Here is a 16,509-nt window from a genome sequence, read left to right as displayed (position 1 = left end):
GCAAAACTGAAAGCCAGAATGCCTTGAAATAACCTTTGCAATGTTCTAGGGAAAAGGAATGGGGTCCTAGACTGTTACACCTAGACAAGCCATACTTCAAGTACAAAGCAACAAACATTTTCAAACATAAAAATACTAAGGAGGGGCACCTAGATGGCTCAGTGGGTTAAAGCCTCTGCCTTCGGCTCGGGTCATGGTCTCAGGGTCCTGGGATCGAGCCCCATGTCGGGCTCTCTGCTCAGCGGGGAGCCTGCTTCCCCTCCTCTCTCTCTCTGCCTGTCTCTCTGCCTACTTGTGATCTCTGTCAAATAAATAAATAAAATCTTTAAAAAATATATACTAAGGAAATATAGCAGCCCTTCTTGGAAGAAAAACAAAACAAAATAAAACTACTTGCTGAAAAAAACCTAGTCATTTAAGTAAAATATAAACTGAGAAAGACTGGGATTTTTTTCAGTTTTGTTCAATGCTGCATATTCAGTCAGCTTCTAAATGCCACTTAGCACTGAGTGGTGCTAAAAAATTCTCTAAATTAATCCATAAACCACGAAACAGATTACAACAACAAAAGGAAGCAAGAACCACAGTAAAGAACAACTGATAATCAATGAATCCTTTCAATTTAGAACTATGACTAAAATACTGGAAATTAAGATCACAGAATAGAATATGACTATTAACTTTAACAAAATTAAAAAATAGCAAATTGAGATTTCTGACAAGACCCTGACACAGGATCTATCTCCCTTAAACCAGTGGTGGGGCACCTGGGTGGCTCAGTTGGTTAAGCGTCTGCCTTCAGCCCAGGTCAAGATCCTGGGGTCCTGGATAGAGTCTTGCATCTGGCTCCTTGCTTAGTGGAGAGACTACTTCACCCACGGCCTGCTGCTCCCCCTGCTTATGTGTGCTTGCCCGCTCGCTCTCTCTTTCTCTCCAGCAAATAAGATCTTTTAAAAAATTAAAAATTTAAAAAAGATAAAAAGTAGTTTCGGGGTGCCTAGGTGACTCAATTGGTTAAGCATCTAACTCTGAATGTCAGGGATGTCTTGGGCTCAGGTCATGAATTCAAGTCCCACATTGGGATCCCTACTGGACATGGAAGCCTACTTAAAAAATAAACAAAATGAAACAAAATGAAATAAAATAAAATAAAAAGAGCAGTTTCAGTTCAGCTTATGCCTCTCATCTTCATTCCCGGGACACCTAATACCTGCCACCTCATAGGAGGGATCATCACAGAAGCACTGGTTTGCATAAGAGTCTGAAAAACATGGGTAGGGACTGACTAACCTCTGGCATTGGCTTCCTAACCATTCTTAAACAAAACCTCCAAGGTTGGGACCTGGGTGGCTCAGCTGGTTGAGCATCTGACTCATGGTTTTGGCTCAGGTCCTGATCTCAAGGGTTGTGCGATAGACCCCTGCATTGGGCTCCTCACTCAGAGAGGAGTCTACTTGAAAGATTCTCTCCCTCTGCCCCTCCCCCAACTCCCCAACTCATGCCTTCTCTCTAAATAAATCTTAAAACAAAAAAAAACACAAAAAAACCCCCAAACACCCCAAAAACAAAACAAAACAAAATACAAACCAACCCCCTCCCCCCCGGTTGGTAGATTTCCATCTAGATAAAGTATCTTCTTCCAGTGCTCTTTTCTGTAGGGGACTCTGTGTAAAGCTGAATCCGAAGAGTTCTTTTTTTCCCCCCCATTTTATTTTATTTCTTTTCAGTGTTCCAAAATTCCTTGTTTATGCACCACACACAGTGCTCCATGCAATACATGCCCTCCTTAATACCCACCACCAAGCTCACCCATCTACCTACCCTCCTCCCCTCCAAAACCCTCAGTTTTTTTCTCAGAGTTCACAGTCTTTCATGGTTTGTCTCCCCCTCTGATATCCCCTTTAAGGATACAAGGAGTGATATGATTATGACATTTTTTAATGCCTGGGGCCCTCAAACAAATTGAAATCAATAAGATGGTATAAAATAGTGCAAGTATACAAACAATAACAAAGAATAAAATCCAAGTAAACTGGCAAGTCAAGAGATACTATCAGACTAGATTAAAAAGAAAAATCCAGCCATATACTATTTATAAAACATATACTTAAAGCATTAAGGACATAGTAAGGTTGAAAGTAAATGTAGAGAGCTAGACCTACTGAGAAAACACTAGCTGTAAGAAAGGTATAGCTGCATTAAAGTAAGACGAAGTAGACTTAAAATTGGAAGTCTCACTGAGAACAGAGAAGATCAATAGACATTGAAAAATTCATCAAGAAGGTAAAATAATTCTAAATATGTGTGAGCCTAATGGTATGTAGTCTCAAAATATAAAAAATAGCATGTATTAAACTAATATAATACAGAAAGAAATTGACAAACCTGCTTCTAGGTAAGATGAAGTAACTGATGGAAGACTAAACAACCCACTGACATCAACCAGAAAAATAGGATAAAATACAACAAAAGACACTGGAAAGCTACTGAAGGAAAAAGGACTTGAGTTGCCAAGACTCTAGAGGGGTGAGAACCTGATAGATGTTAAATGGTCTTCTGCAGCTGTTTTCTCCCTTGTAGCCCTTTACAGGTTCCGGGTATAGGGAGACTAAGAATCTAGCCTTTGTTTGGACAATGGGTTGCTGCTAATAAAGAGCTCTTGTCCTGGAGCTAAAAACTGAAAACTCCAGGGGCTGATAAACTAGTGAGAAGGGAGGAGCAGAAACTGAGGTGGTCATTCTGAGACTGAATGAGGTAGGGTTAAAAAGAAAAGAAAAGCAAAAAGCCTCAAGGAGTGTTTTCTGTATTCTTCCTATGCTAAGAAAACAAGAAATTTGAGAGATGTTCCAAGGACTGGGCCCCAAGTACACAGTGGGATCAGTGTTGAAAGCTTTGAAAGGCTACTCCTGAAAGTAGCCTCCTTAAAGGGCAACCAAAATCTTCACCAAAACTACAACCTAGCATCCCTTCTCAGGTCAATCCCTAGTTGGCCTAAGCTATTCAGTAGGAATAATAATTTCGATGGTAACAGGAAAGAGTAAACCATTTCTGCAGGAAAGTACCATAACATGGAATATGTATAGTATCTTTCATACACAATGTCAGGTAAAAACCATAAGACATGTGAAAAGAATGACCATATAATCAAAAACAAAGAGAAAAAAGGGATCAGATATGAACCTACAGGTTATCCAATGTAGCAGTTAGCAGACAAAAACTTTATGATTAGTATTTTCCAAAAAATAGTGGAAAGAATATGTGAAAAGATGGACAATTTCACCAGACAATTGAAATCTAAAAAATAAAAATTAAAAAGAAATTTTATATTTGAAAATATACTACCAGAAATTAGTAAGTTACAAGGTGTTTTATCAGCTAATTTCTAAAAACCAAGAAAAGGATTACTAGAACACAGAAAACATTACTAGAAAACAGGTCACTCACTATAAAACATTCAAATGGAAGGACAGACAGAAAAGAAGAAAAATAACAGAAGAAAAAAGCATAAGAAATATATGAGACATACTCAAAAGCACTAAGTCACATGTAATTGGAATCCCAGAGAAGAACAGCATGAACATAAGCAATATTTGAAAACATCATAATCAAAAAATTTACTACAAATGAAAATGTAAAAATCTTACAAGTAATGGGGGGTGGCACACACACATATACACATACACATTATCTTCAAAAACAGGAAAAGAAATATTGAAAGCTGATTCCTCCAAAAAAATGATTAAAGTGATGAAAATCAAAAAGGCAAACAAGTGTTGGCAAAGGAACCTTCATATAATGCTGATGGAAACCAAAATGATACAGACAATTTTGACAGTCTGGCAGTTCCTCAAAATGTTAAACTTTAGAGTTACCACATGACCCAGCAATTCCACACCTAGGTATATCCAAGAAAAATGAAAATAACATGTTTACACAAAAATGTGCACATGAATGCACATAGCCAGAAAATGGAAACAACCAAATGTTCATCCACTGATAAACAAAATGTAGTATATTCATACAATGAAATATTATTCAGTCACAATAAAGAATGAAGTACTAGCACATCCTACAAAATCGATGAACCAAAAAAAAATATGTTAAGCAAAAAAAGACAGTCACTGAAGATCACACAGTATATGATTTGACTTTTATGAAATATCCAGAATAAGCAAATTTATAGAAACAGAGAACAGGCTAGTGGTTGCCTATGGCTAGATATATATGGGGGAGGGGAATGGAGAGTGACTGCTAACAAGTATGGGGTTTCTTTTAGGGGTAATAAAAATGTTCTGGAAGGGGGCACCTGGGTGACTCAGTTGGTTAAGCATCTGACTCTTGATTTCAGCTCAGGTCATGATCTCACAGGGTGTGGGACTGAGACTTACACTCTGCATAGAGTCTGCTTCAGATTCTTTCTTCCTCCCTGCCCCCCCCCACCCCCGCTCCTTCCTCCCTTCTCTTTCTCTCTCTCAAATAAATAAATAAATTCCTTAAAAAAATGTTCTAGAAGAAAATCGTGGTGATGCCTGCACAACTCTGAATATACCAAAACCAAAACAAAACAAAACAATCCTACTAAACAGTATGTTTTCATTTCAAATGGGTAAATTGTAGGACATGTGAACTTTAATCTCAGTAAAGCAGTTTTTAAAACTCGGATGAAAACATTCAGATAAAAATAATCGAAGACTTATACTGAAGGAAATAACAAAGGAAGTTCTTTAGGAAGAAAATAATCCCATATAGAAACATAAAGGAAGAACAAGCAGTGAAAAGTTTCAGTGTATATTTATGGGGGTGTGTGTGTGTGTGTGTGTGTGTGTATACATGAATACTGACTGCATAAAACTTTGAGTTTTAATTAATTTATCATATTAAAATGAATAGTAACAAAAATCCAATAAGCAGGAAGCATAAATAGAGCCAAGTGTGCTGTACGGTTCTAAAATCAGGGAAGAGGTAAAAGAAGTAATATGTCTTATACCAGTTATTTTGTAATAGGTCAAGAATATATGCTATAATTTCCAGGGCAAGCCACTAAAAGAAAGGTAAAACAATATGCAACAAAAAAATTACTATGAGAAAAAAATAATTTTAAAAATGTAAATCAAAAAGATAGCCAATGAGGAAAAAAAAGGGTTCCTTTTTTTTCTTATATAAAGCATATATATGTTTTATATATATATATAAATGTTTTATATATATAAAACATATGCAGGTATATATATGTTTTATATATATCTGCAATTAAATTTAAGATATTTTCTTTAAGATACTTTTTTTTAAAAGAGTTATTTATTTGTGAAAGAGAAAGAGCAGTAGTGGGGAGGGAGAGGCACACAGAGGGAGAGAATCATCCTTTAGGAGACTCCCTGCTAAGCGGGAAGCCCCATGGATATGGAACTCAATCCCAGGACCCTGAGATCATAACCTGAGCCAAAAGCAAGAGTCAGCTATTTAACTGACTGAGCCACCCACCCTGGCTGCCCCAAGAAAAGACGACCATGATTATCTGATGGGATAAAGAGCTAAAGTCGTAGAAGAGATCTGCCCTAAATATAAGAATAATGAAAGGCTGAAGAGGATACAAGAAGATATAATAAGAAAACACTAAGCAAAAGAAAGCTAATATAAAGTATACTAAGAACAAATAACTTGAAGGAAAATAGTAGTAGTTATAATAAAAAAGGACATTTCCAGAGGGTTGCTGGGGGATCAGGGAGTAGGGATAGGGTGGCTAGGTTATGGACACTGGGGAGAATATGTGCTATGGTGAGTGCTGTAAAATGTGTAAGCCTGATGATTCACAGACCTGTACCCCTGGTGCAAATAATATATTGTATGTTAATAAAAACATAAAAGGACATTTCTTAATGCTAAAGGTGTCAATCCACCAAGAAGATAACAGCTTAAATCGATATTCAATTCATAACCTAACTCCAAAATGAATAAGTAAAATCTGAAACTAAAAGAGAAATACACATGTCCACAATCTTAGGCAAAAATTCTAACACAGCCAAAGATTATCTATCAGTAGTTGACAGAATAAGCAGCCAAATAATCAGAAAGGTACAGTCCTTCTGTAAACCTGAAAAACACAATTAAGATATCTAATTTTCTCTTCCCTGCCCCTGCTCCTCACATATGCACACCACAGTAACCAAAAGTAACAATATGGTCTTTCAAGTGCAAATAAAACACTTATCAAAAACTAACCAAAAGCCAGGCGCCTGGGTGGCACAGTGGATTAAGCCTCTGCCTTCTGCTCGGGTCATGATCCCAGGGTCCTGGGATCCAGCCCCCACATCCGGCTAGCCTGCGTCCTCCTCTCTCTCTGCCTACTTGTGATTTCTGTCAAATAAATAAATAAAATCTTAAAAAAAAAACAAAACAAAAGCCTGGGTCTTAAAGCAAACCTCAACACATTTAGAACAACCTCAATCATTTGGAGCACATTCTCTGAACATACTGGAATCAAGCTAAAAATTATTTTAAAAAAGATAGCTTAAAAGAGATTCTGCAATACATTTCCAAATAATTCGTGTATTAAAAAAGAAATCCCAGTATAAATTTGAAAATATTTTCACCAGAATAATAATGAAGGTAAGAAATCATTATTATAATTTGTGAGACACATACAGTTCAATCAGTACTTACACGGGAAAACATAATTCTATAAAATATGATAGGAAAAAGAGGAAGGATGAAAAGTCAATGACTAATGTAAAAAAAACACTGTCCAAGAGGAGAAGACAAGACCTAAATAAATGACATTTAAAATAACTGTATGATAAAAGTACTTTAGTGAGCTAAAATGTTCATTCTTAGAAAGGGTTAATAATTATGGTGACTAACATAACACAATAAAAAAAAGAAAAGAAAGGGTTAACTCAGTGATCAAGAAAAAAAAGACACAAAGAAACAATATAAGGAATGGAAGATAAAATATAAAAGAGAATATGAGCAATATGAAGAAAATAAGAGCATATGAACATTGAACTTCAATAATATTAACAATTTAAATAAAACAATTTCTTGAAAAACCCAATTTACCCAATTGACAGAAAAAGTAGAAAAATATGAATCATTCTATCTCTATTACAGAAATTAAATATTTACTTTAAAAAACTCTCACACTGTAAACTCCAAGCACAAACAGATTTACTGGTAAACTTTACCAAGTATTCAAAGAAGAAATATACTACTATTATACAAACTTCTCCAGAGAACAAGAAACAACACTTCCCAACTCGTTTTATAAGGCCAGCATAACTTGTCATAACCTAAGAATGACATTACAAGAAAAAAAAATTACAGACTAATCTCTCTCACACACATACTTGCAAAAATAAAAAATGGAGTAAGAACAAATCAAATCGAGTGCTATATATAAAGGTGTATTTCAAGAAATACATTTTTTTTTTCCATTTTATTTATTTTTTCAGCGTAACAGTATTCATTCTTTTTGCACAACACCCAGTGCTCCATGCAAAACGTGCCCTCCCCATTACCCACCACCTGTTCCCCCAACCTCCCACCCCTGACCCTTCAAAACCCTCAGGTTGTTTTTCAGAGTCCATAGTCTCTTATGGTTCGCCTCCCCTCCCCAATGTCCATAGCCAAGAAATACATTTTTAAAGCATTCAAATGCTTTGACATTTGAAAATCAACCAACATAGGATACTGCATTAAAGAAAAAAGGGGAGAAAAACACCATAGAATCATCTACATAAACTCAGAAAAAGCTTTTGATAAAATTCAATACTGATTCAGGATAAGAAACAGTGGCATTAGAAATAGCAGAAAACTTTTCTATTCTGATAAAAAGGATCTTTTTGAAAAACTCTCAGTAAATACCATAATTAATGATCAAATATTGAATGTTTCTTCCTAAAGTTGAGAATGAGACAAAGGATGCCCACTACACCTTCACTTTTATTCATTATTCTGGAGGTCCTAGTTAGTGAATGAAACAAGATAATGTAATAAAGGATTTCAAAAAGAGTAAATCACTGTTCACAGACAACACAACTGTTTACATAGGAAATCCAAAATAATGTACATTTAAACTATTAGAAATAAGTAAATTTTGAAAGTGAATTTTGCAAGACTGCTAGATACAAAGTCAACATTTAAAAAATAAACTATGCTTTTATACACTTAGCAACAAGCATATAGAAAAATGAAATCTGGGGAAATCATAACGACACTAAAAAAAATCCAATACCTAAAAATAAACAAAATAAGAAATGTTAAGATCTGTACATTAAAAACATCAAACATTATGGAAAGAATTAACGAAAACCAAATGTAAGGTAACCATATCTATTTATGGATTACAAGACCTAATACTGTAAAGATTTCAGTTCTCCCTAAATCAATCCATACATCTGAATTCCAGTAAGTTCATTTTGTTTGTTTTCTTAGTGAATACTGACACTTGGTTTCATTTGGAAAGAAAAATGACAAGAACAACCACTCAGTCATGCAGAATATCATGGTAGAGAATTTCTACTACCAAATATTAAACTACAGTAATTAAAATAGTACAGAACTGAGCAAGGATATCAAATACACAAATGGAACAAAACAGAGTTCAGAAACAGCCCCACATGTGTATGATTCCTTGATTCACAGCAAAGGCAACCCCTGTCATGCAATGGAGGAAAGATGGTTCTTAAAACAAATTGTACTGGGTGAACTATTTATCAGGAAAACAAATCTTAACCCCAACACTTCAAACCATACACAAAACTAAATTCTAAATGGATAACAGATCTAAAACATGAAAGGTAAAAAACAGAAGAAAGCATTAAAACAATCTTTACGGACTTATTACGATAGGTAAATATTTCTTCAACACAACACAAAGAGCATTAGCCATAAAGGAAAAAAAAGAAGGGAAACTGGACAACATTTAAAAAAAAAAAAAAAAGTATTGAAAAAGTGAAAAGGCAAGCCATGACATGAGGGAAATTATTTGAAATGCACATAATGAACAAAACACTCAGAATATATTATAAACAGAACGTATAATAATAATTAGTAAGAAAAAAGCAGTCAGGGAGACTAAGAAAAGGTAGTCAGGTACGACTTAACAGGTAAGTCATAAAATAAGGTATCTAAAGGGCCAAGAAAAATATGAAAAGGTGATCAACTTCATCAAACATCATAGAAACTTAAAATTAAAATGTTACTTTTGCTCACTCACCAGAACAGCAAAAATGAAAGGGATAAAAACTAGTAATGGTGAATATTTAGAGCTGCTGAGCAGCTGGAACTTTCACACACTGTTAGCAGAGCATAAATTATAAATCAGTACAAATTACTTTAGAAAACTACTGCTATTAAAGCTATCACAGGTATACTCTCTGACTTAGCAACTGTACCCCTTGGTACAGTTCATATGTACTCATATGTACCAAAGTTCATATGTACCAAAGTTCATATGTACCAAAAGTTCATACATTCATATGTACCAAAGTTCATAAGCATTCATATGTACCAAAGACACACACAGGAGTATTCAAAATAGCACTCTTTATAATAGTCTCAAAGTAGAAAACAACCCAAAATTCTATTTACAGTAGAAAAAATAAGTATATGCATTGTGTTCTATCCACCCAATGGAATATCATACATCAATGAAAATGTATATGAATATGTAGATGTATAAAATACATCTACATATATACCCACATGCAACACTAACATTAATTTCACAAACATAATGTTGCCCAAAGGAACACAAGCTGTTCACATAAATTTAAAAACAGGGGTAATTAATCCATGTGTTAGAAAGTTCAGTTAATGACTTTCCTTCCCTGGGGCAGGGAGATAATGCCTGGGAGAGAGACAGAGAGTTTCTGGGGTGGTGCTCTGGGATATGCTGGTTACGTGGCCATGTACTTTTTGCAATAACTCTCTTAGCCACACTTAGGATTTGTGCACTTTTCTTTATGTTATACTTTAATACAAAATTTACTTTTTAAATAGAAACACATTACGCCAAGAAGGACCAACAAAAGGTTTCAACAGAAGCTCCCAAATGGAAGTCAAGTGAAAGCGTCCAAGTAGAAGTGAAGAGAGGTGAAGCAGCTCTTAAGTGCATGGTAGTGTCAACCCCAAGAGTTTTAACTCACTGTTCTAATGACCTGAAGTGTGATTTTATCTTAGTAGCTCCAAAAATCCAATCATTAAAAACTCTATTTGCTATTACCTCCTTCAGTACTGCTCGCTAAACAACCCCCGAGGTTGGTAGTTCCTTCCATAAACCCTCCCATCACCTAAGCTTAGCCTCTATCTGCCACATAGTTAAATTTCTTCTGTAGGCTATATATTTTTAATGGGTCTCCAGTGCTTAACAGTCTCTCTCTGATATAGTAAATATTCAAATTTGGATGAATAAATGACACATATTCTCTTCAGCACAGAAACGTTTTCCCCCACTTTAATGCAAATAATGAAGCTTTTAACTCAAAATCCACAAATTCAAAATGACAAATTATGTCTGTGCCTAATCAGACCTGAAAACCAAATTGTCCAACTACCTCCGCAGTATGTTTTCTGCATTCTTTGCCAAAATCATCTGAGAAGAAATTCAGACACCCTTACCCTTGGCCCCATCTAGCAGCTTGGTAAGAAAATGACTTAGGTAAACTTAACATATTAACAGGCTAATTCTAGTTGCTGAGTATAGTGGCAAGATCCATCTTTTAATATCATTTCCTTAACTTAAAAAGCTCCACTACACAGTCACTTACACATTCCTAGCTCGTTTTTCTCTCTAAACATGGGGGGTCTTTTCCACTGGTAGATTCAGTGTATCTATGCTGAATTTAAACATGACTCTCTATGGGATAATGAGAGTTCAGGGAATATTACGTGCTTTGCCAGTTCTCTGCTTTTATGTTGTTCCCTGAATAAACCCTATTTTACATTTATATTGCATGTGTTCATGAAGCAGGTCCCCCATGTTCCCTCTATGTGACACAGTCCTCAGATTTACGAAGGGACATTTACTTGCAACCTTGCTTAGAATCATGATGGAATGGTTATTTTATCACTCTCCCCATTTTATCAGCCTTCATAAAGAATCATACTGTGTGAGCCTTAAATTTTAGCTGAAGAATTTTCACGAGATAAAACAGGAGTTCTCTTCATTTAGGTCCAGTGACAACTCTTAATCACTGCCACTAACTTTTCTATCAGCTATTCAGCTGAGTTTTGTCTCCAATTATATCCGTATTACCAGATGAATTACTACTCAGACTCTGCAGATTTTATCTTTAGTGCTGTTCTGTTCCTGGTAAGCTTCCAGAAACCAGCTTTTCTGGAAACTTCTCCTGAGAGGCAAACTTTCCAGAGCAGCATCTCCCCCTCCTACATATGCTGTGACTACTAGATTATTTACAATATTCTATGAAACTATTTTTCCTTCTTTCCTTTAAACCAAGAGCATGGTAAACTTCTTCTTAAAAGGCTAGGGAGTAAAGATTTTAGGTCTATGGGCAACTACTCAATTATGCTGTTACAATGTGAAATCAGGCATTTGTACACAATATGTAAACAAATGCACATGGCAGTGTTCTAACAATGATTTGTTTGCAAAAACAGCCAGCCTGGGGCGCCTGGGTGGCTCAGTGAGTTAAGGCCTCTGCTTTCGGCTCAGGTCATGATCCCAGGGTCCTGGGATCGAGCCCCACATAGGGCTCTCTGCTCAGTGGGGAGCCTGCTTTACCCTCTCTCTCTGCCTGCTTGTGATCTCTGTCAAATAAATAAATAAAATCTTAAAAAAAAAAAAAAAAAAAAAAAGCCAGCCTGCCCATGAACCACAGTTTGCCAATCCCTGCTCTAAACTCTTACAACTTCTGGTCTTCATATATCAGTATTATAATTATGTTGAATTTGTAAGGGTTTATTGACATTGGTGCTGAAAATTAAGTTCCATATATTTTATCAATTAAAACTGAGATCAATATAATAACTGTTCTGGGAATATTTGTGATAATATGAATTATAAAAAAATTCTCATTATTTGTTGGTTAACTGAAAATTTAAGTGACTAAAGCACATTCACTGATAACCACAGTTAACTTAGGTATTCCCTAATTATGAAAATAGAGGTGATAATTTACAATAATAATTAACATGTTAAAAACTAACAAACTGAATCAAATGAACAAAAGACTAAGTATATTACAATAAATCTACACAATGGACAGTAATGGCGGGACTAGAGTGATCTTCTCTTCTTTTCCCCTATGCTTTCTATAATCAACATCTATGTTTTCTGTAATAAGAAAAAAAAAGTTTCTTTAAAGCACATGATGATAAGCTAAAAGTGTTTAAATTTTTTATTTAGTTTGAAAACAAAAATAGACTTGGAATTAAATTTAAGAAAAATTCAACCATTCTATCCTATGCTCCTCTTTAAAAAAAAATATTTACATCAAAAATAAATAAGTTAAAATTTTCATTTACCTGTCGGTTCCTTTCATCCATTATGCGTGTGATTTGAATTTTCTTCCGCCCCATTTTCAGTCACCTTTCCTTCCTTATATTCCAAATACTTAATTCAAAATGTATTTTCTTCAATACCCTAATGCATCGTACACAGCTTCTATTATTTCAGCTTCTAGTCCAAGGGCTACAGCTGAAATTTTCTATAAGATCTAAAAGAAAACAGAAATTAGAAAATTTAAGTTCCATAAGTCTGTAAATCATGAAAATGTTATACAAATTTCAAACTTATCTCTATGCTGCACATAGGCACATATTAGTTGAAATTCCTGGTTACATAAAATTGGTAGTTAAGTTGAATCTTTGCTAACTTTACCCCTAAAATATCTCTTGAATCTTTTTGTGCCTCTAGTTCTGCCTTAAAGAGTGCAATTATAAGCTTTGAGTTTTTCTCAATGCATATAGTAAAAGCAACAAGAGCCAATACTTATTGGGATTTTTCTATGTGCCAAGAATTTTTCCATGTACCTGATATATCTTAACTCATTCAATCCAAACTGCAATCTTTTTGGTTATAATTATCATCACCATTTTATAAATAAGGATACTGAGGCAGAGAGATCCTAAATAATATGTCCAAGGTAACACACACAGTAAAGGACAGAGCTTGGAATATGAACTCAGGGACTCTGGCTCCAGAATTTCTCTGCTTTAATATCACAGAATATCCTTGGAAAGTTTCTGATGTCCTCCACGTCAAAGGATGAACTAATAATCTGGGTAGCCCCAATCTGCCCTTACAAACTATTCTTGCAAACTGCCCTAGCTACCACCAAAATTACTGTCAATCCATAAAGGCACCATATGATTTCATAATAATGTCCACTTATTAAATGAAATACTGTTCCTTTTAACCATTTAATAAAATCCTCTTAATTAATCAAGATTCAGTTCCCCCGATAGAGTAAACCATAGCACCTTACACTCTGTGGCTATTTGTATAATAAATTCTAAGTCCATATTCCTGAGACTGTGAATCCTTCAAGAACAGGAATTATTTTTATTCCATTTATCTCTGTAATTCAATGACTCGCAATGATATAATTTATCATGTTCCGAATGGCAGTTGTGTCAAAGACCTAGTGTTTTCAAAACTTACATAATAAAATATTTACAAGGGAATATAAGACAAATACTAAAATACTCACAATAATAAATTCTCAGGGGAATTTTATTCAAGTATTTTTAATATTGTGCATATACAGCCATAAAACTTTAAAAGTACTGTGCAAATCCGTGTTTGATTAAATCTGGCTTTTGCTCAAAAGCAGTGAATTTTTCAATTCTTAACACTACCATCATTACTAAAAGCATGGCATGTCTTACATATCTTCCCTCGTATTCCTTCATTCATACAAACATTAACTGAACATCTATTAACAATTGATAACCTATTAACTGATCACCTACTTACAAAAAAAATTGTACTTCCAAACACTGAAGTAGAAATGTACGGTAAAATATTAAAAAAAAAAAAAAAAGAAAAGAAAAAGGCATGATTTCTGATCTCACTGAGTTCATAGGTTAGAGGGGAAAACAGACATTAATCAAACTACCATATAAATGAGTCAGTAGAAATTAAAATTAGGATGTTAGTTTACCTGACCTAAATTCATAAGTTAGGTAAGGCTTCCTTTGGAATGTGCCTCAAACCTGAGTATGAAGGTGTACATTCTAAGCAGAGAGAATACTATGTGCATGGAAGCAGGAAACATTAGAAAAACTGAAGGATGGCTAGTCAACTGGTGGGAACCAAACAAACAACTATGCTGTACAATGTTTTTGTTTTCTCATGAGACTGCAATATAAACCAATAAAAGTCAGTTTATTCAAATCATGTTCCCTAATAGATCACACTGCATTCAATTCCCATTATAAAAATTTGAACTGTAGTAGACAAGATAAATATTTTTATCTTTTATCTCTTTTATCTCTTTTAGAATCTGAAAAATTCTGAATTCTATTAGACAATATCTAAGCATTTTGCTTTTGACAATAGTTGAATAGGTTACTTCAACCATCTCTCTTAAGATTTATTTATTTCAGAGGGAGGGTGAGAGAACATAAGCAAGCACAAGTGGTGGGGGGTGGGGGGGGCTGAGGGGACAGAGGTAGAAAATCTTCCAGCAGACTCCGAACTGAGCGCAAAGCCTGACAAGAGCGCTCAATCCCACAACCAATGAGATCACAACCTGAGCCAAAAATAAGTCAGATGCTTAACTGACTGAGTCACCCAGGAGGCCCAAACCAACCTTCTTCTAATAATGAGAAAACAACAAGAAAAGTAATCTGTTCAAAACCATTGGAGAACTTTCAAGACAGAATTGAAGGGCTGAGATCTGGAAGAAACGGGTGAGATCACACTTCAGATTAATTCTCCTCCTAGTCATCAGTAGATTCTTAAAATATTGCCTGAGCCCCATGTCAGGTTCCCTGCTCAGCAGGGAGTCAGCTTCTCCCTCTTCCTCTCCATGTACCCCTCCACCCACTCGTGCTCTCTCTCTCTCAGTTTCTCAAATAAATAAGCTTGTGTGTGTGTGTGTTTGTTTATTTATTTATTTTTAGACCCAAAAAACACTGGCTGAGAGGCTGAGAAGCTAAACAGAGCTTTCAACAGATCTATGGGTAGGACACAAAAATAGATGCAGGGTCTGCCAAGGAATAGCCAAGCCCCAGTAAACACACCAGGAATAGAGAGGGAATCCAAAAGACTATACCCTATGTATAAAGGTAAACTAGAAATAGACCAGGCCAACAAGGAGGAAAGTATAGCTTCATATCATCTCAATCCCTGATTAGGTTAAGGAACCTGGGCTACCTAGTATCATTAGCCTAGCTGCAGGCCAATAAAAACTTCTGTAAAGATTTTAGTAAAAGTAAATCTTACCAGCAAAAGTTAACATCATCTAGAAATTTAAAAGATCTTATCATTATTATACAAAATGCCTAAAAATAAAAAATAACCAGTCAAGACCTGACTGAAAACTAACATTTTAAAATGGCAAGAAAATCAGATCTATAGTAGATCTAAGTAATGGTGTTATCAGAAAAGAACTTTAAAATAAGTTAGTGTGTTCAAAGAATTAATAAACAAAGACTATTAGCAGACAATGCTAAAAGTATGGAAAACAAGTAACTAAAAAATACAATTCTGAAAACAGAAAATAAAAAAAAAAATCAATGATGAGTTTCATAATAGATTAGAATACAGCTGAAGAATCAATGATCCAGAAGCTAAGAAAGAGGAAAATACTTACACTGATGCCCAATAAATTGGGAAATACAGAAAAGAGCATGAAAAAATTATGACACATGGATCCAAAATACATGCAACTGCAGTCCTTGAAAGAAAAGAGAGAAATGTTTAAAGACATATAGTTGAAAACTTTTTAAAAACTTACCAGCGACATCATGCCACAGAACCAAGATCTACAAACTCCCAAACAAAACAAATACAAAGAAAACCACAACCTAGAGCATATCAAAGTAAAAATGGTGGATGGAGGGAAAGAGAGACACACACACAAAGAGACACAGCCACAGATAGAGAGATCTTAAAAGTAGTCAAAAAAGCGGGGGAAGAGTCAAGATGGCGGAGAAGTAGCAGGCTGAGACTACATCTGGTAGCAGAAGATCAGCTTGATAGCCTATCTAAACATTGCAAACATTGCAAACACCTACAAATCCAACGGGAGATCAACGAGAAGGACAGCAATTCTAGAAACAGAAAATCAACCACTTTCGAAAAGGGTAGGACTGGCGGAGAAGTGAATCTAAAACGACGGGAAGATAAACCACGGGGGGGGGGCTGGCTCCCGGTGGGAAGATAAACCACGGGGGACGGGGGGGAAGGGGCTGGCTCCCAGCAAGCGGCGGAGCAGCGGAGCACAAAATCAGGACTTTTAAAAGTCTGTTCCACTGAGGGACATTGCTCCAGAGGCTAAACCGGGGTGAAGCCCACGCGGGGTCAGTGTGGCCCCAGGT

General features: G+C 35.5%; 1 protein-coding gene across 9 annotated transcripts in view; it reads right to left on the bottom strand.

The window, feature by feature from the left end:
• MEF2A (myocyte enhancer factor 2A) overlaps positions 1–16,509 on the bottom strand; it is a 174,571-nt gene that overhangs the window by 82,724 nt on the left and 75,338 nt on the right. For all 9 annotated transcript variants that reach the window (XR_006818637.1, XM_046007651.1, XM_046007652.1 and 6 more), the window contains one exon: positions 12,487–12,677. Coding sequence is in view for 8 of the 9 variants with exons in the window: in XM_046007651.1 (XP_045863607.1) it covers positions 12,487–12,540 (54 nt within the window). In the remaining variant the exon portion in view is untranslated. The remainder of the gene's footprint in view (positions 1–12,486; positions 12,678–16,509) is intronic.

The sequence above is a fragment of the Meles meles genome, chromosome 6, assembly GCF_922984935.1.
Source record: "Meles meles chromosome 6, mMelMel3.1 paternal haplotype, whole genome shotgun sequence".
Lineage (NCBI taxonomy): Eukaryota > Metazoa > Chordata > Mammalia > Carnivora > Mustelidae > Meles > Meles meles.
Note: the sequence above shows the minus strand (reverse complement) of the source record. Positions and strands in the feature narration are given on the sequence as shown.